The sequence below is a fragment of the Pleurodeles waltl genome, chromosome 3_1 (assembly GCF_031143425.1).
Source record: "Pleurodeles waltl isolate 20211129_DDA chromosome 3_1, aPleWal1.hap1.20221129, whole genome shotgun sequence".
Lineage (NCBI taxonomy): Eukaryota > Metazoa > Chordata > Amphibia > Caudata > Salamandridae > Pleurodeles > Pleurodeles waltl.
The window spans coordinates 406938766-406960303 of NC_090440.1; the positions used below are offsets into that span (position 1 = coordinate 406938766).

At 42.6% G+C, this 21538-nt stretch overlaps 1 protein-coding gene across 1 annotated transcript in view; it reads right to left on the reverse strand.

The window, feature by feature from the left end:
• Positions 1-18605: 18605 nt before the first annotated feature.
• Positions 18606-21538, reverse strand: part of MFAP1 (microfibril associated protein 1) — a 51824-nt gene continuing 48891 nt past the window's right edge. Inside the window, exons 8-9 of the mRNA XM_069222640.1 lie at positions 21025-21114; positions 18606-19521 (exon numbers count right to left, since the gene is read on the reverse strand). Coding sequence (XP_069078741.1) covers positions 19339-19521; positions 21025-21114 — 273 coding nt within the window. The 3' untranslated portion in view covers positions 18606-19338. The remainder of the gene's footprint in view (positions 19522-21024; positions 21115-21538) is intronic.

Genomic DNA, 21538 nt, shown 5'->3' on the forward strand with positions numbered 1-21538 from the left:
TTTCCTTTTTCTATGTGTGATAAAGACTGCAGCAGGTATAGAAAGAGAAAGTAATCAGGAGAAATAAACATACCCTGTGGTAGGCGCACCAAAAGGAAATAGAAATGCTCATGCTGTACCCTAGGAATGCCTACACCAACAAAATGTTCCATAATGTAGGCCAAGCTGTTGCTTTGTGTATTTTTTTAAATTTTATTTACAAAGTCATACAAGATGGTGCATGGCTTTGTAAATCCTATTTAATGGCTTTGTTGCCTTGCAGCGACCTGCATCGTGCAAGTACAATGCAAGTCTTTAACAAATCTGGACCCAAGTATTTTCCTTTGCCAACAGTAATGTTTACATTTCTAATTTTCTGACTGTATGTGTGATGGTTGTCTTGTTGAAAAGTTTACACTCAATTCAGAAGGCCTGAGTTAGTTATGGTGACAAGTACAATGCAAGTCTTTAACAAATCTGGACACAAGAGTTTTCCTTTGCCAACAGTAATGTTTACATTTCTAATTTTTTCACTGTATGTGTGATGGTTGTATGTGGAAAAGTTTACACTCAATTCAGAAGGCCTGAGTTGGTTATGGTGACAAGCCAATGATAAAGGGCATAGGCCTGATTGCTTCATTGGTAAAAGTTATGCCGAAGCCATAGATATGATCTCTTTATTATAATAAAACATTATAACAGGCAGTAGGTGTGACTTATTTATTGTGAAAAGCATTTGTTAATACAAATGGGCTTTTATCAGTGGGCTGTTATCACGCTGTTACAAGCTGTGGACAAAACAAACAATAATTGAAATCTAAGATTACCATAGTATGGAAGGATTTTGGTGTTCGCCATCTCTTATGAATACCCTGGGTTGGAAGATTTTCAATGTGATAATCCTTGCATATAGTTTTGCCAACTGTAATTTTGCACATACTTGTAATTTTATAACTGTATGCATAATGGCTGCTAGCATATGCAAACTACAGTAGATCTATGCTGACCATGGGTAAAGGCTAGAGGCTTTATTGGAAAAAGTTATGGCAGATTTCATAGGTTTCATCTGAAAGTCCTCCACTCTCCCCCCCGCCCAAAATCCAGAAGAGATGCCAATACAAGCTTCTGACCCACGCCTACAAAGCCCTTCACGGTCAAGAATCCACCTACATGAACCACTGCCTGAATTTCCACTTACCTATCACGAGCCTCTGCTCCGTCCACCTTGCCCTCACACACACACCCCTAACACACTGGAGGATGTTCCTTCTCCCACCTCACCACCGAGTCCTGGAACACCCTTCCCCTCCACCTCGGCATGTCAGCCTCGCTGACCCACGTCAGGGACTCAAAACCTAGTTCTTTGAGTGATTCTTATCCCTCCCTCTCACCCTTATCCCCCCCTCCAGCACCTCGCCTGAAGATCCTCTAGGGTGATAAACCGCATTATACAGGTACCTCTTGATTGATATTACAAAAGGTTGTAAGAAAGCCTGAAGGCCTGACTTATTTTATTGTGAAAAGTATCTGTTAAAGACAAAAGTCTTTTAAAGGTTGATTGTTACTACACTCAAAGCATGTAGGCAAGTATTTTGTTAAATTGAATTTTGCAAATCACCATAGTAGATACATGTTTTGGAGTTAGTGAATTACTTGAACAGACCTTGGGGGATAAATTTGCAACGTAATAATCCTGATAGGAGCTCTTAGGAGGGATGTATATGGCTTTGACTATTGTAATTTTTAAATATTTTAATTATATCAATGTGCAGCTGATGGTTGCCTTATATGAGAGCTTTTGCTCAATACAGCCATTTGAGTTGGTTATGATAACAAAAAAAATAAAAAATAAACTGATAAAGGCTACATGATTGATTGGTCCATTGGAAAAAGTTATGGCATAGGTGTGATCTGTTATAAACATGCAATAGGCCTAATTTATTTATTATGAAACACATATAGCATGTAAGGGTGGATTGGTTTTATACTGTAAGCCTGCAGACATGCATTTTGTTGCATGAAGTCTCATGGGTTAACTTGGCAGATAAGGATTGTGGTGTTTAACTCTGGGGACACTTACATTGTAATAATTCTTGTCAGCCAGGATCTTCCAATAAAACCATTTAAAATATGAGAAGAGGAGAAGCAATCAGATCAGAATATTTCTGTCACTTATTTCAGAGTATACTACAGCCCCCTACAGAGTGCTGACAGGCTGCTTTCTTGCTTTTCATTTAATCTACAGTGCACCACAGCCCCTGGATCAGGCAACAGTAATGAAATGGTATTGCCAGTAGATTCACTGTTTTACCATTTCATATTGGCCAACACATTGGTACTAAACATGGCAGCCATGCTGGAACTTCAGAACAATGAAATACTCTACAGAATGCCAGTACAAATTGATCAATTGCTGCCATGTTTATTTTTTATTTCAATAATATGCGTGCCATGTTTAGGCAGCCAGTACATTTTCTTTTTTTGATGTTATTCTTTTCATTTATCTTGCACGTGCAACCACAATAAACTTACAAACTCAACAACTTCTGCACAATAAATTATATAAATATAACTAAGAGTGAGTGGGTGGATGGATGAATGAGACCACGCATGTTAAGATTAGTGACATGTATGATGACCTATTAAATGCCTAATCACATGACTGTGGAGGTACTTTAAAAAAGCAAGACCTATTTGCATTGACAATGCTGGTTTGGTTTGATCTGTATAGCTCTTACACCCTTCATGGTGATCGCACTGTGTTCTATATATGGCTTTGGGTCAGCCTCCTTCAGTCATTGGCTTCTTTTACCTTGGAATCTTCAGCCACTGGCTTGCATCATTGTAAATCACATCTTGGTACAGCCCACAGGCGTATGTTGGTGTAACCATTTTTAAGTTTCACTTGAGACAGTTCATGTGCTGTTGCTTGAGAGTATCTCTTGTCACTTACAAAAAAAAAGAAAAAGGGCTTGGAGTTCAACCATTTCTAACCACTGGGTGGTCTCATTGTCACTACTTTCTTACTTCCCTCTACCCCTACCCATCAGTGAACCCTAAAATAATTTTTCCTACTTTTTACCTCTGCCCACCCAGAACTCTAAAATCACCCTTACCTCTAACCACCCCATAATCCTAAAATCTTTACCTCCATTTACCACTCCCACCCCTGAAGCTTAAAATCACTCAACTCCCTTTACCCATCCCTGAACCCTAAAATCACCCTTACCTCCCTTTTCCTAAACTCGCTTATCTCAGTTCACCCACCCCTGAACCCTAAAAATCACCCTTACCTCCTACCGCCTCTGAACCCTAAAATAACCCTTACCTCCACCAGCCATGAACCTTAAAATCACAATTACATTCCTTTACGTCTACTCAACCCTAAAATATATATTTTTTTTAAACAACATAAAGGTATGTTATTTAAAACAAAAGGTTCATATTTTCAAGAAAGTGACACAGCTGCTTGACAGGGAGAGCGCAGGAATGCGCCAGATTTAAAAGAATATGGCACATTCCTGCATAAAAACAATCCCCATAGGCATTTTTCTCTTTTTATGTGTGTGGCAGAATGCATGACACATAGAGGAAAACAATACTGGGAGAAATAAAGATATTTCTCCTCATTGTGCCTCACCTGGGGAAGCATAGTATTTTGGTGCATTCCCAGGTCTACCACTTTTGGTAAATGTGGAAATGCGTCAAAGTCCATGGATGTTTGGTTGAAACACCTATGGAACGCCTCCCTGGGGGCAGAGTAACGCAATGCAGTGATATGCACTGCATTACTCTGGATTTATCAAGCCACCAGGGCCCCACAAGCTGGCTTTACATGGCTCATTCAATCTCATTTTGGGCTTGCAACACCTCTCATAAATTAGCCCTAAAATACTTACCTGCATGGTAAAGGCTGTTCTCCATCAGGTAGAACACACCCTTGCTGCTTTCCCCGTCTGCCTCCTCCATCTCCTCCCCCCACTTCCTATCCTGCCAGAAACATATGCACCCTAAAGTTGTGCCAGCTGGTTTTAAGATCCTACAAAGATGCTGACTGCGCTGCACTCCCCGCTCTGCATGGACTTTTTTGCCACCCTTTACATGCTGGGACAATAAGGTGAAATTCAGCTCAGAGGTAAGATAATTAAACAAGTATTTTTTTTTTTGGGGGGGGGGGGGGGGTTCCGGCCGTGAATGCTTTTTTTATGTATTTGAGTTTGACGGCATAGCTATGCCATGATCTTTCTCGATTTTAACAACTTTAGACTGCTTTAAGTAGATTGCAGGACTTGCACCCATTTATGGATGTCCGTTATAATTTATTTTTGTTATTATCGCTTAATTTGTGTTTTGCCCAGCATCCTTAGCCTCTGGCATACATACTCTTCCCCCCCAATTAAAAAAGATTGATGTAGTTTAAATTCTTATCACATTAAGTTTTCTGACAATGTTATTATAATTCACTCCTGAATTTTCTTTTGTTGTGAATGCAGAGAATAATCCCATACAAAGAAAATGGATCACTGGCCGCATCACAGGGCTCTTTTTTTTTTTTTTAAATAAACTTCAGCCACACTACTTTACAACATGGCTAAAAGACATTTGACAAAAGCCAATAACCCTTGCATAGGCAAGACCGATTGGCTTTGCTAATGTTTGTTTCACTGGCTCTTTAGGTGACTCTTTCAGCCTCTAGTGGACTACATAAAGGACTATGGGCCAGATGTACAACCATTTTGTTTTGCGACTCACTCTTTGCAAATTTTTTTTTTTTGTGAATCACAAATTGCTTGTCAGAAAGTTTAGTGCAGGCTTGCGTCATTCTAGAGCACCAGTCGGGCGTCATATTTAAGGAATGGCGCTAAGCTTGGGCTAGCGTTAAAAAAAAAAATTTACAAAAACGCTAGCTGGGTGGGGGCGGTGGTACAGGATAAAGAGGTTGTGTGTCAGAAAATGACACTGTGCTGGTTAGCGGCAAAACAAATTCTGCTAACCAGCCTAGCGTCATTTCCTGACGCACAACCACCCAAAAATGACTCCTGTCTTAGTAAAGACAGGAGTCATGCCCACCACCCAAATGGCCAGCAAAGGAGATTAGTGTCCCCTGGGCATGGCCATAACACCCAGTGCCAGACAGGAGCCCCCCAGTGGCACTTTAAATAAAAAAAAATACTTACCTGGGGTGGGGCCCCCCCATCCTCTGCTGTGGGTGGGGGTGTTCCTGGGGCTTGAGGTGGACACCTTTAGGCCTATTCCATGGCGTTTGGCCATGGAAATGGGTCCACCGGTACCTTAATGCCTGGTCTGACCCAGGCGTTAAATAATGACTCTAAGCAGGCTTGGTGTCCCACCTGTGCATAATTTTTGCACAGGGGATAAATATGGCGCTAAGGGCGTAGTGGAATTTTTTGGATGGGAACGCCTACCTTGCATCTCATTGACACAAGGTGGGTTCATGCATCCCAAAAAAATGACGCAAACTCCAACATTTTGACGCTAGATGGTTCTAGCGTCAAAATATAAATATGGAGTTAAGTTTGCGACGTTTTAGCGTAAAAAAGAAAATGACGCTAAAACGGCACAAAGTATAAATATACCCCAAAATCTGCAACACTGTCAAGTACATTGTTTGCAATTCGCAAATGGGTTGCAAGGGACCTGCCAAATTGTGACCCATTAATGAATGGCCACACTCACTAGGATGGTGGCCTGCTGGGGTCAGCAGACCAGACCACCATGTCTGTGGCTGCTTTTTAAATAGAGCAGTTTTTTTTTTTTATGCAGCCTGTTTTCCTTAAAGGAAAACAGGATGCATTTCAGAAATAAAAATGAAACGTTTGTTTAAGTTTTCCAGAGCAGGCAGTGGTCCATAGGATCACTGCCTGCTCTGAAAAATGTTTGGTGCCCCCCATTAACAAAGGTGAAGGGGTCCCTTGGGTACCTCTTTCTGTTTGCAAATGGGTTACCACTAATTTCACGGTTCAAAACAATCATACATGGCCCTGTGAGTCACAATTAGGAAGGGACGCCCCTTCCTAATTGCAAGTCACAATCACTATTCTGCAAGTCAGTAACTGGATAACGATCCCACAAGGCCATTTTGCGGTCTCAAACAGTGATTTTTGCATTTTGCGACCACAAAATAGTTTTGGACGTCTGGAAGCTGTAAAGACACCACACTTATTCCCTTACAAGCAAAAGGTTAACTACAATGAAGATCACATAAAATACTGAAGTCAATTTTCAATCTAAATTACATCACACAGATGAAAAAAATAAATATGACTATACAGCTCAATAATAGAAAAGATGCAATAAAAACTGATAATCATAATAAATAACTATATAAAAACACTACATTTTCATACCCAAAAAGTAACTTAGCCCAACCAAAAAGCCCTTCAGTTTCTCAGGAAGAACTGTAACCCTTCCAGATTGTATAGTAGTAGACTTAGGAACCAGCCCAAGGATTTAGCAGAACTCACTTCTGATGTCTTGCCGCTCAAATTCTCATCAGACCCTCTTGGTTACACATACTCACTTGGAACTCCATCAACAGTAACTGCCATTACAAGTGGCAGGGATCAGAGCAGGACTCCCATTACCAGTAGTAGAAATCAGAGCTGTAATTTCCTCACCCCACAAGCAGTTCCTTGGACTGGCACAATTCCTTCTCAACTGATTCCAAGCATTATACTATTACAATTAGACAGTCTGCCAAATGCCACACCCCACCAACACCCATTTTGGCTGAATTTGGAAACAGTTCTATTACCTGCAAGGTTTTAGAGTACTTACTACACTTCAGCCTCTATCAGACACAGAACAGTTTATCTTTTAATTCCCAAAACATCTTACATTCTCTTGGTAGCTTACTTTTGCAAGGCCAGCGAACAGTAACAAATTTCTTCACCCTACTCAACACATGATCATTTGCCTATCCTGTATCCCAATGTTCCTTGATGATAGCTTCATAATCTTCATTCATGCAAGACTGTATTCATCCAAATCGTTTGAACTAACCTCCTGTAAGGACAGGCTGGACCTACACAGGAGGTTCACAACTCTATTCCTGATTCCCGACAAATACTCAACATCAAAAGTGTAGTCAAGAAGTTTCAAAGACATTCTAGCAATGCAAGGAGTGGCCTTAAGGGTCCCTTCTGGAGTCAAAACGTTAATCAACAGTCTATGATCAGTACACAATGAGAATTTTGATCCCCTCCGATACTGCCTAAACACCTATGGCCAAGATACTCAACATTTCCCTCTCGAAACACTTAATATTTTTCTTCAGTAGGTGATAAGGGGTGAGAGGCAAAATATACGGTACACTCCAACCCTTTTCTGAAATTTGTGACAAGACCCCACCTAACTCTTTACCACTCACATTCGTATTTAAAATAAGGCTGCGAGGTGACACTCAAATCCTTGTAAAGGGACACCAGTACAAATCTCTAATACTTTCAAAATCCTTTTGTAGTTCCACATCCTACACAAATTCCTGTCTTTTCTTCAAAAGTTGCCTTAATCTGTGTTATCTCAGTGACGTTCTTTACAAATTTAGGGGCGTATTTATAATCCCCTAGCACCACCTTGCGCCACATTAACATAATTATTTTTGACGTAATTGTAGCCCAACGAGGCCGAAATCTCTGCGCCGTATTTACAGAGTGGCGCAATGCATGCATTGCGCCACTCTGTAACTCTTTGCGCTACATTATGCCTGTGCCAGGCATAATGTATGCAAAGGGTGCGTTCCCCTGTTAGGGGGGCCGAATAAATGGTGCTAGAAAATCTGAGATTTCCTTGTGCCATTTTTTACAGCATTTTTAATGCCTGCTCAGAGCAGGCGTTATAAGGGGGCTTCTATTCTTCAGAATGGGCCCCTATGTACTCTGCAGGAGTAGCGCCAACAGTTTGGTGCTACTCCTGCAGAGTACATTAAAAGCGTCAAAAATAATGATGTTATTGCCCCCTACCCTGCGCCACGGTGTACAGTATTTTAAATACGGCACACACATGGTGGCGGTGGGGTGGCGCTCCACTCAGTGCAGCACCACTTTCCATAAATCTGCCCTTTAGATTAAAATTCTGTCAGAGCAATAAAAGATCTCACCTCCTTGTAGGTGGATGTAGGGGCATCCCTAATTGACTTAATAATAAACCTGTTGTGAGAAATACCAGCTTCATTCACTTCATGTCCTTAGTATGTCAACTCTGCATCAGTCTTTGAAAAACAGTTACTGCTGAGGCCAGACCAAACAGGATATGCAGAAACCTGTAACAACGAAAAGGAGTGATTAAATGCAGTCACGTTTACCAGAAGGATGGAGTGGTATCTGATGATAAGGTTGATCAAGGAAAACCATCTCTTTGATTTTTTGGCAATGTAACAGCTACCACTGTTTTTATTTAACTCCATCAGGCCTATGCACAATCTTATTTTTCCATTGGAATTCTAGCTACCACAAGAGGTGCCAACTGTTCCACGCACTCCACAGATTCAATAATTCTATTATGTTCCAACTCACTAGCAACCTGCTTTCTCACACTGTAACTGGCTTGTCATTTCTCTTGTGCACAATTTTGTATGAAAATCCCTTGTTTCCCCCACTGTATCCAAAAATATGTTCGGGAACTCATTCTGCAGCCTTCCTTAAATTCCAGAGTCTGAATCGTTCAACAGTAAAACCTGTTTTTTTACTCTTGGGGTTTAGGGCTCTTCAGTCTATCTACCCTAGGACAGAAGGCCCCTTTTCCACCACATACAACTTCCCCACATCTCTTCTCCGTTTTAATTCAAAGTACAAGGTCCTAACCAGAACCATGGGAATCTTTTTACCTGTGAAGGCAACAGGATGAACATCAGTAAGAAGCACATTATCCCCTAAAACACGAGCAAATGTGTCTGACCATACCTTCTTGTCTACAGTATTATAAGGAGATCCTGAGTCTGCGGCAATAATTATATCAGTGCATCCAGTCTTCATCTTACATGTTGGTTTGTCTTTATATTTCAGTTCTAAGTGCAGTATTGGACTTTCAATACTCAAAACCCTCTCAGTACTCTCTGTAACATCCCCATCTGACTGCTCAGACTCGGACTCCCTAGATAAATACTTTAGTTTGTTGAGCAACCTTTTTTCTTCATGCTTTAGCAAAGTGACCTTTAACCCTACAGCAAGAGTACTTCTCTAACAGTTGGGCAACTTTTATCTCATGCCAAACTACTAAATTGTTTATCCCTCCGTAATTTGATATTCTAGGAGCATACAATTGTGAAGTACGTTTTTTTAAACATATTTCCACCCTTAGATATGGAAGATGGAGAACACCCAGAAGCTTTAAAAAACATTCAAGAGTCTGCTCAAGGAAGTATTGTTGACAACTAGTTTGGTGCATCTGTTGGATAGTTCAGCCTTCTTCACAATTGCAGTCCCTTCTTTGAGTGAGGAATTTCCGCTCTCCCACTAACCTCACCTCTCTTGAGTGTTAGGATTGTTTGTATGCATAATAATCTGGTCTCTTATAAGTTCATCATGTAGGACAACAAATTCAAAAGAAACAGGCAATTTTTAGGAAAAGTCACATTTTCCTCTACAGTCTCGGAGTTATCCTGCTTGTGCTAAAAGAAATCCCACCTGCCAATAGCTGCACACACCATAGGCTGGTGGTAAAGGTCTAAGACTTCCAATGCACATCTAAAAACATCCACATCGCCCTCAGCCCTAGCCTTCTTTTTCATCTAACCATAGATGTGCAACACTTTCAGATCCAGAATGTGGCAAAATCATCTTTTTCCACTACAGAATGAAGTCCTCAGACCCTCTTCCCCCTATAGTGGATGTATAATTAAGTATATATGTTTCCATTCTGGCCGCTTCATTTGTGGTTCGCCAGGAAAAGGAAGGAAAGGCAAAGGAGATGTGAGACTAAAGGGCCAGATGTAGTAAGCTGTTTGCATGATGCAAACTGCGAAAATCGCAGTTTGCGCCATGCAAACAGCCTTCTGCGATGAACATTCACAATTTGCGAGTCGGTACCTACTCGCAAATTGTGAATGCGACTCGCAAATAGGAAGGGGTTTTCCTTTCCTATTTGCGACTCGCATTGCAATTCGCAGTTACCACCAGTGTCACACTGGTGGTAACTCCTTCGCAAAAGGGAAGGGGTCCCCCATGGGACCGCTTCCCCTTTGTGAATGTTGCCCACAAGGTTTTTTCAGAGCAGGCAGTGGTCCAATGGACCACTGCCTACTCTGAAAAAACGAAACCAAATGGTTCCGTTATTTTTTTTATTTTGCAACTCGTTTTCCTTTAAGGAAAACAGGCTGCAAAATAAAAAAAATAAAAAAACTGCTTTATTTAAAAAGCCGTCACAGACATGGAGGTCTGCTGTCTCCAGCAGGCCACCATCCCTGTGAGTGCAGGGACTCGCTATGGGGTCGCAAAATGTGACCCACCTCATTAATATTAATGAGGTGGGTCTTTGCGACCCCATAGCGAGTCGCAGGCGGTGTCTGAGACACCGTTCTGCATCCGCATTTGCGATTCAGAAATTGCGAGTCGCACAGACTCGCAATTTCCGAATCGCAAATGCGGAAGTTGCTGCATCTGGCCCTAAATGTTTGGACACATATCATTGTACTTAAAACAACTTTTACGCAAGATACCTAGTAAATAAGTTTTGAGTACACATAGAAGAAGATGTGATGATATATATATTTTTTTTTGTAAACAGTAGGAGGTCCTACAAAGGTGTGGGCATCACGAGTCTTTGGTCTGGAATAACACTCCAAACTGAACTGTAATATGTGAAGTTCAACAATGTACTTCACCTAAAAAGTTGATGTGCGCCACAATAACTAGTGAGCATCTTAACAAGAATAATTGAGTGGGGGTGCGCATCAATGAAACTGCCAGCCATTATCTCTGTTACACAAGCTATAGCAATCCGCTTTGTAGAGGTGTATCACAGAAAGAGTCCTTAATGCAGGGGCATGCTATCACACCCCACGGCCCAATCCAAGATGGTCACAACGTGGGGACACATATCATGACCTCGCAATGGGAGTCACTGATGTACATTTGCTGATTGAGACCCAAGCTCACTGCTGCAGGAGTTCTGGCGCTCTGCAGACCAGCGGGAGTGTCAGGGCTCAGGAACGCCAGAGCTCGCGGTCACAGTTCTCACGATCCGGCTAAGCAGAACACGTGACCACGGCCAAAGCGACAAACAAACTCTCAACTAGTGAAAGCGAGTGAGCTTTCCTCCGACAATCCTAATAGCCAGTGGTTCGGCCAACTTCGTGCTTGCCCTCACACTGGAACCACCGACATCACAGACTGGCCGGGAAGGACTCCGACTGCAATACAGGCAGACCAGTTCCTTTTCGCCAACTTGAGAAAACTGGACACGTAGGTAGTGGTGAGTAGTTTACTTGAGGGCAGGCACACGTCCACCTTTAACTCCTGTTCCTCCTAACTGCCAATTTCCCCCACAGTCTAGAACCCACAATCCCTATGGCAACTAGCATTCCAGACACCACAGAAGCAGACTCAAAGCTATGGATAGTAAGAACAGACAATAACATCTACAAAATGGATTCTATAGACAAGAATACATTTTTTCCTGGATCATCTATTTTTCAGTTGATTTGTTTATGCTCGCTCCCAGAACAGAATCAAGCAGCGGGAAAGCCAACAGCACATAGTACGCACACAGCAAACCTATTGGATTTGTCAATGCTTGTATTTTTTTGTTGGGGTGTGGAGGGGGAAGGAAGAGTCTTGCAGGGTTATTGTTTTGTTAATAACGAAGAATGTGTTAATTCTTCCTGTAGTGGAAAAGGATGAGTAGTTTAATGCCTGACGGTGGGCAATATTGATACCTTTTCGGATGATTTAGAATAGGTGGCTCAGGCAGTATCGCAATGTTCATATAGCGCAGAAAGCTCACAGCTGGCATCCGAGCAAAGTGAAACATTTCAGTTGCTCCCATCACTCACTGCATTTTGCACGTATTGTAATGCTGTGGATGCCGCCTCGGGTGCTTGTTGGAGCAGAGATTTGTGACAGTTTACAGAACTCAGCAAAGGGGTTTTGGAAGCAAATTAGTGCAGATTTTGGACGTGTGCCTGTCACGAAGGGAAGTCATAGTAGTTGTTAAAGCTACAAAAAGTAATGCCAGTGTCGGCACTAGAGTTTTTTTTTTAATGAATTTTCCCATCAATTATACTCTATGAAAATGCCTCTTTTTTGGACCAACGCTGCTGGTTTATTGACTGCAGTGCACTGGCTTTTGCTGTCCAGCTCCCAATGAATGTGCTCTGACCCCCTCAAACTATGTGTACAATTGGCAGATTTCCGACTGGCAAACTTAACTTACATTTCATGATACAAGGGCTGTCCCAGGGCTGTTAAGGTAAATGCCACTAGTGGATTGTAGCACTTAATTGTGCCACCACTGCAGTGTCAAGGTGAAAATGTGACACTAGGTGTACTACTGCAGCCTACTCGGGCAGCTCCCAAACTGCCAACTTGACATGGCAAAATAAACCCTTTGATCAAGTAAAAACCTTCCTTTTTTTATATAAATAAGACAACCCTAAGGAAGGCCTTGGTAGCCTACAAGGAAGAGTGCTAGATAATTTTGTGTTCAAAATGCCCTAGCAGTGAAAACTCTAAATTTTTGTTTTCACTGTAGTGAGGCTAGCGGCCTCATTGCCAGACCCGGAGTCACACTAGCCACAACACTAACTGCTAATTTCCATTTGTGACCACCAGAGATATTACTCCATTGGAGACATCGGATCCAAGTTACCGTTTAATACAAGGGTTTTCAAACTGGGAGGCAGTCCCCCTAGGTGGGCCTATCATGCTGCTAACAGGACTTTTTTTAAGCTGAAAAAATGAGCAGCAGTAAACCATGCTATAATGGGCCATTACTAACATGTTATGTTATTTATATCCAGGCTCTGAATTAAAAGGGAAGCGACTCCACATACGCTTCAAAACCCCCCACTTCTCCAATAGTATGTTTGGCATCATGTATTTGACAAACAGTAACAGAGCTTAACTGCAATGTTTATATAAGTCTCGAGATATTTTAACATTGCCCTTTTAACAGAATAATCGTGAAATTTTTTGGAGGAGGGGCAGCATTAAAGCTCTTGAAGACCACTGGTTTAATAGGAAGGCCACTTTAGAAAGTAAACACTTTGTTGCCTAAACCACTGGTAGCCTTTGCTTATCATCTACAGCAGTTGTTACCTGAAACAACAGGCTTCCTTTGGTAGCAAGTGTAACGTGCTCCCAGGAATAGGGAATTGCTGGTGGGAGGAGGTGTGACCTCTGTAGAAAAGTACCCTCTTTTTGGGATGGTTACTCCACTTTTTGCCTGCTATCAGTATGCTTTGACTGTTTTCACTGGGATCCTGCTAACCAGGACCCCAGTGATTGTGCTCTCTCTCCCTAAATTTGATTGCTTAGGACTTTGCACACCCCACAATTGGCATACTGTTAACCCACCCTCCCCCCCCACATAAGTCCCTAGTATACAGAACTTAGCCCAGAGGTCAGGGTGCAGGTCTCGGTGTGTGAGGGCACCCCTGCAAGAGCAGAGGTGCCCCTATAAACTCCAGCCCCATTATACTGGACTTTGTAAATGTGGGGAAGCCATTTTCCCCGTGTTCTGGACACAGGTCACTCACTACCTGTGTTCAGCTACATAATGGTAACTCCGAACCTGGGCATGTTTGGTATTAAACATGCCGGAATCATACCCCAATACTGTTGTCAGTATTGGTTGTAGGATTGCATGCACTCTGGGGGATCCTTAGAGGACCCCCAGTATTGCTCCTACCAGTCTTCTGGGGTTTTCCGGGCAGTCCGCGCGGCTGCCATTCCTCAGGCAGGTTTCAGTCCTCCTGTTGATTGAATAGCTCATTCAGAGGAGGGCAGAACAAAGGATTTCCTGTGGGAGAGGCAGGTAACACCCTCTCCCTTGGTAATAGGTGTAAGAAGGCTTAGGAGGGGTAGCCTTCCCAAGCCACCGGTATGCTTTGAAGGGCACATTTGATGCCCTCTTTGCATAAACCGGTTTGCACCAGTCCAGGGACCCCCGGTCCCTGCTCTGGTGCAAAACTGGACAATGGAAAAGGGAGTGACCACTCCCCTGTCCATCACTGCCCCAGTGGAGGTGCCCAGAGCTCTTCCAGGTGACCACTTCATTCTGCCATCTTGAATACAAGGTGGACAGAGGACCCTGGCAGCATCTGAGTGGCCAAGTCAGGCAGGTGACGTCACAGCCTCCTCCCGATAGGTGGTCACCTTGCAGGTGACCAAGCCCCCTTCCTGGGCTATTTAGGGTCTCCCTCTTGGGTGGGTCCTCAGATTCGACGTGTAAGATTCCAGCAGGATTCCTCTGCATAGTGCACTTCATCTTCTGGTCACTGGACCCGCAAATTGACTCTCCAGGAACCAACAATCTGCAACTTCAGCGATGATTCTGCTTTGCAGCATTGTTTCTCTGGCTCCTTCCAGCAACTTCAATATTTGCCCGGCTGTGCATCTCTGAGGTTGACAAGACTCCAGCCTGGACCAAGAAATAGAAAGGAATCTCCCTTGGAGTGATGGAGTCACTCCCCTGCATCTGCAGGCACCAATTGCAATGACGACAGGCTGCGTGGATCTTCTCTTCCGGAGCTGCGTGGATACTGCATCACAGGTGGCTTGGAGTGGTCCCCTTGGTCCTCTCTGTCAGCTGTCCAACTTGGGAGATGGTAAGCCCTTGCTTCTCCTTGCAGGACACTACCCCAGGGCACAGCGTCTCTTGCAGCTACTAAGGCGTGTTTGCTCCTGCTCCAAGGGATCTTTAGGCTTTGTGTAGCCCCACCCCCCCCAGGACTTCTCCCTGCCAAGCACAGTCTCCTCTCTGCTTCTCCAGCAACGTGGGACTCTTCTTCGGGTGTGCCGAGTGGGCCTCACTGCGACTACTGTGCCTGCTGTCAGTGAGTTGCCTGTGGGGGCTGCCTCCTCTTCTTGAGACTCTTCCGACTGCTGAGGGTCACCCCGGACTCGCCTCCTTCGATCGAGTCCCCTGGGCCTTGCTGGTTCTCAGTCTCAAAAACACACAAATACATACTTGCAATTCGTCTTCTTCCTCTCTTACATTTGCAAAAGGCTTGTTGGTGGTTCTTCAGCACCACTGACCCACTGCCGACGTGGGACACCATCTGCATCACTTCAGGGGCTCCTCTTCAGCTCCTGTGCTGCACAGCTGGTCTCCTTCGTCCACCGTCGACCTGGTCCTTCATCCACAGAAGGGTGGGTAGTGGCTTCTGCCACCACCAGACACTCCACCATGAACTGGACTTGGTCCCCTTCCTTTGCATGTCCTCCTATGCCAGAATCCACCTTTAGGTTCTTCAAGTCGTGACTGGGTCTTGCACAATCCTTTTCCATAGTCCTCCTGTTAGTTTTGAGGAAAACCAGGTACTTACCTCTGCTCTTCTGGTCGTGGGGTTCACTCTGGTACTCACCTCTTGGGGTTCCTAGTTCCTCCAGCTCCCCTCTAATGATTCCATATCCTTGGGTGGGGGACTGTTTCTCGCATTCCACTTTTTTAGTATATGGTTTGGCCCTCCCCCAGGGCAGGGTTCTGCAAAGTCGGTCCTGGAGGGCCTTGTCCATGCCAGATTTTTAGCATATCCACATTTAGAAAAATGTAGATTTCTGAAACATCTTTTTTCTAAATGTGGATATGCGTAAAATCTGGCATGGACCCGGCTCTCCAGGACAGACTTTGCAGAACCCTGCCCTAGGGCATACACTATTATCTATCTATTGCTTTTGCCAGTGCCTATTGCGTTTAATGCTCTTTACTGATTGCTAATGTGTATATAATAGTGTGTTTACTCACCTTTTATTTTTGAAACACTGTGTGGTTCTTTCATGTGTGATAGTGCTGTGTGGCTATAGTGGTATTGCATAAACTTTCCATGTCTCCTAGATAAGTCTTGGCTACTCATCTATAGTTACCTCTTGAGAGCCTTGGCTTCCTAGACACTGCATACACTTCACTAATAGGGGATACCTGGACTTGGTACAAGGTGATAATACTATAGGAGCTCACCACACAGGCCAGCTTCCTACAACCTCCTTCAATAAGATGGCTACTGAAAGTTGGCCACAGATGGCCCAGCTTCAAAGAGGATACTGCTTGTGAGAGGATTGTGATCTTGCCCACTCCTTTGTGTAGGCAGACAGGCTGGCGGGGGGAACCAAGTGCAGAACTGGTTTCTCATGAGGAGTGGCTCATTATGCTGGGTATACCCTAGGGGTGTGCCCAGAGTTCCACACAGGGGGAAGATTTGATCAGTGTTGGATTCATGCACAAAAGAGTACTCTAGGATGATGTTTGGCCATTGGCTAGTGAGTTTTCCCCCTCCTCCAAACACGAAGTTGGCATAAAAGAGGCACTCTGGCACTCAGTCCTCGGATCACTATTGGGCTGGGAAGAAGACAGAAGAAGGACTGCACTGCTGCTCCCTGGACCCAGCAAAGAGAGGCTGCACCAAACACTGGACAATCCCCTGTTGGACCCGAGGAGCCAGCAAAAAGGAATGTGCCTTATGTAAAAGAACTCCACTTGGGCCAGGATAGTAGAAGTGACTCCAAGAGCTAGCAGCTAGCCCCCCTGTTTAGCACCAGGGATACAAAAGCTAAAGAAACTTCCATCCTTTGAAGCCCAGCTGCCAAGGAATGCCAGCCTGCACTGGATGCCGAAGTTGGAAAACAAGTCTGGACTGTCCTTAAAGCCATTGGACCCATGACTGGAGTCACAGTGGGCTCTAGACAAGAAAGATTTGCTTACCTGCCAGGAACCGCTAAGACTACTGTAACCGTGAGAACAGCTGTGATAGACCTGCACTGGACTCTGCTTGTGCATCATTGGAGATAGAGTCCTGAGTCTGGAGACAACACCTGACGGTTATGGATCGCAGCGAGGCCACATGAAGACTCACCACTCTTCAGCCTTCTTAATCCACAGCAACAGCATTAGGACCACTTTTTTGCTGGAACGATAAGAGAGCAGAAAAGACCCTGAAACTATTGGACCCCACACGTAACTGTTCCCCAGGACCCGATTGGTACCCGTGACTGGTTCCCAACCCGTTGTAGCCCACCCAAGAGTTTTAATAACTTCTAGCTCGTTGGATCAAGACTGCTAAACTACTTGTCATGATTTAATACATTTTGAAGCGTGAACTGCAGTGATTTAACTTTGCAAAATCATTTCCCGTTTTCCTCAATAGATTTGTGTTGTTTTGCTGTCTAAATAAAGATGAAAATATACTCTATTTTTATAATCTGAAGTTGAATTTTTATTGAGTCATGTTTCTTACTTATTGGCTGTTTTGGCACTTCTAAATGCTTACACATGCTCCTTTAACTAAGTCTGACTGCCCTGTGCCACAGCTACCCAGGAGACTTAAAGGTTTTGTTAAAGACCTCAGCTGGACCTGCCTGACAAGACATTGTGGCATTATTATATGGTGAGGTCTCAACCACACCACACCACACCATAATTCACTTTCTTGCATATATGATTTAGGAAGGTGGGCTTTTTAGTTATCTTGCGTCTATGTTGCAGGCAACTGGTGTCACATAGTGAGTGTGACAGCAGCTGAGGAAATTACTTTTATATTTTTTGAACAGCAATGCAGATCTTAATGTAAGTTGAGGCGAGACTTGGCAAGCCTATTTCACAGTAAACAATAAATTTGCTCTTGCTGTAAGAAGAATGTGCCAGGAATACTCAGAAAGGTTCTGTGGCGTCATTACTCACTTGTATTGACCTTGTATTATGCCAAACGTGGCGTCAGTTTATTACAAGCACGTTTTGACATCACAACATAATACATGTATAGACAACTGTATAAAAACTACTCCTCTAAGTTCATGTGTAATATATATATATATATATATATATATATATATATATATATACAAAAAAGTTTGAACCACCCCTAGTGACTAATGGTGGACATTGTTCACTGCTTGAGATGTCACAGGGACCTAAAAGGTCTGCAGAAATGTATTCTGCAACAAAAGTAGAAATCAATGCACAGTAGAGATTACCAGAGTTCGGAATGTTTCAAAATTGGCAATGATTTGTGAAACTATCATTTAGCTTAAAAAAAAAAAAAAAAAAAGCTGGGCATATTTTCAAAATGGTTTTGCAAATATTTCATATTGGGACAGTGAAATGGAGTCGTCATATTCTTTAAAATGTTTAGAAAGAATTATTGGCTCCAGTCTCAAAAACACAAATACATTCTGTGACATATGACATTTAATTCGAAGGAAAGGGTTTAGTTTCTCTTCTTCAGGAGAAGTCGTTTTTCACTTTAAAACCACTGTTAAGCATGTGATGGACCATAATTCAGAGTGTTAGCAGTAATGTAATATTTGCATCCTCCTTGGAATACTTTATGGCTACTCCGGAAGGGAGGCAAGCTATATTGCCTAGGTCAGACTGAGACCCTCCACTACCCTTTAATTCATACAGTTTGTTTTGCACATACTAACAAAACAAACTGCACAGAATCCAAAACAAGGTTGTAATTCGAGATAATTTACTCGTTCCTCACACTTCCATGTTACAAGTTTGCATCAGTTGAGTGACTTCTGTGGCATAAATGAACACGTTTATTTGAAAACTTTAGTACTGTACAAAAATATTCCAATAGTAACCCCATAATGGAATTCTTGTGAGACAGGAATGGTAGAGGAGCTATTTTCACCTAAATCCAGCTCAAATTCGATGGGGATCATTTGAAATGCAAATAAAGAGAGAACACGGTTATCTTTCTTTTTTTAAGAAAAAAAACAAAGCTACAGACATTTTATAAATATGAATTAGTTAGGCCAGCTTCCGCAATAGTTTCAGCAACATGAAACTGCACATCCATTCTGCTTTCCACAAGTACAACAAATGAGGATGTTATTTTGAACGTCATTAAGGACATTCTTTCACTGAAGATAAAACACAAGTCTGTCTCAACATACTCTTCAGGAATGCAACGACGGTCAATACAAGGAAAAAATATAAAAGAGAACACAAACTTCTAATGCGATCTGCACCATTCTGTGATGGATAGGAATATTCTTGCTTTAGTATTTTAAAAAAAGTGGAGGTCCGATAACTGCAATTAATCTGGCTTCCAATAATCCTGAACGAATAAGAGAAAGATTATAGTCTGATCTTCTGCATCTCAGAAAGATGTCCCGTAAGTGGTGTATTTACATCTGCAATTGTCCTCACACTTTCCGAGAAGGCAGCTTTGACACATTAGTTGGTCTTTCTCTTTTTGACTGATGGTCTGTCAAACACATCTCGAACTCCAGCTGCCTTGTGCTTAAAGAACTTTGTGTTCTGGGCACTCTCCTGTCCCCAAGCAGAGTCAAAGGATGTTGTGTCCTGATCAACCAGATGAGTATATTTTGTCCGGCCAGAGCGTCCAAAATTCTTAACCTAAAAAGTAAAGGGAAAAAAAGATCAGGAAAACGAACTCTCTAGAAAGGTCCAAGTATAGTCAACTTTGCCCCAAAAAGTTAAAATCTCACACAATGCACATCTTTTAATCCTGGTAACATGCACACTTATTTTTCAGACTCTGTCCAAAACACTCAAATGCTCCATTTTGGTTGAATAAAGCTTTATAACCTGCTGTAGTGAGCGATACCGGCCAATAAAGACCTGCTCTAGCCTTAAAGGCCCGAGCTGAAGGCAAGGCTTCTAAGAAGGGAGCAGGTATTTAATGGGCATTATATCCCCCTTACAAAAGACTTTAAAGCTATAACAACGTTTCGTCCCATAATGGCAGAATATTCCAATTAGAAAAAACAAGGCGATTCAGAGCCTAAAGGGGGTTGAAATTCTCCTCAGCTCTGAAGCCTTTGTTAACAGCTCTTGCTGTGAATGTTCTACAGTTATCAGCCGTGTGCAGGGCCACGACTGTTAGCTGTTGAACATTCACAAAAATAGCAGCGATAGGGGGCCAGCCCCTGTTCTCTCCAGCTTTGCTGAACAGCTTTTTGTAGTTCAGCCAAGCCTGAGAGGCCCATGAGCTGAGCAGCATTCACCCCTCCCTTCTTCTGAAGTCTTAGCAACACTGAGTTGCAGGTGGAGGGAAGGGTGAATGCAGGCTGCATGTGTCCTACTCCACTGCCTCTCCTCTGCCTAATTAATAGATTTTGAAGAAGCAGAGGCTGTGTATTAGGACACTGACATAAACAGCAGCGGGCCTATACCAACTCATAGGTGCTGCTGCTCTATTGTCTTCAATGGAGCTCTCAACATTCCAATGTTCTAATAAAGACAATATGAAGAGCAACAGGGAGAAGATGGGCCCAGACATGAAATGGAGTGCAGACTGTATCTCAATATGTTAAATGCGTATTATAGTTTTTCATTGGTTTTTCGATTCAACTAAAAAAAGCTGCTGCCATTTTAATAACCTGGACCACAAAAAAGACCCACTTACATAACTTGCCTGTACGGCGTGCATTAACAGAAAATTATATTGGGCTCACACAATTGTGCAGAAAAGTGAATTATGTCTGTAAGGAGGAAGAGAGACAAAATGCATTTCCCAGCATGTATAAATACTTTAAAAAATTGGCCCTTCTAAAAAAAAAAAAAAAAAGGCACTTATATTGTAAGTAGAAATAAACATTGGTTCTTTTCCGATATCACCTTAAGTACACTACTTGAAACCCTCATATATCACACTAACAGTGACATGGGGTTTTCAAGCATACTTTAAGACAGATGCATTATTGTTGTTGGTGATTATAGGGGCCACATTAGTGGTTCCACCAACATCAAGACTAGAATCAAACATTTATTGAATTAATTTTCCATACAATAGAACTGATAAGGTAACAATACATGCAAAAGTATACCATATTATCCCTTTAATGTAAAACTCACATATGTGAATATGAAAAAAAGACATTAGAAAGCCAAATGTACCTGCATGACTTTAGGTAGGATGGTCTTGTTAAAATGATCCTCCAATGTAGGAGCACTGAAATCACGCTTATAAACATCCTCGTCTTCATCCTAAGACGAAACAGATCACAATTAGTAATTACCTTCATACGGTATACCACAAATAAAAATATGTAAAACCCAAACTGCATTCATTTGTCCAACATACAGTCATCTAGTCACTCAGAGATCGCAAACATTAATTTCAACTGAAGGTGGAAGGCATTTTCAACCAGTCAACATAGCCTTGATTTGTTTTTTAAAACCCCTCAAAGAACAGACACTATAATAAATTCACTTAGCATTGGTGTACTACCACAACAATCCAATCAGAGACTGACCCAAGCGAATAAAAGTACTCTTATTTGATTACCTCATCCAAGCATCAGAGTTAATCTCCTGGTGTTAGTGATGATTATGTAACAAACCGTATCTAGACTGCTTAGAGACTGGATTGTAAAGGTAACTCGGGGTTGGGACTTCCCCTGGAGGGAAC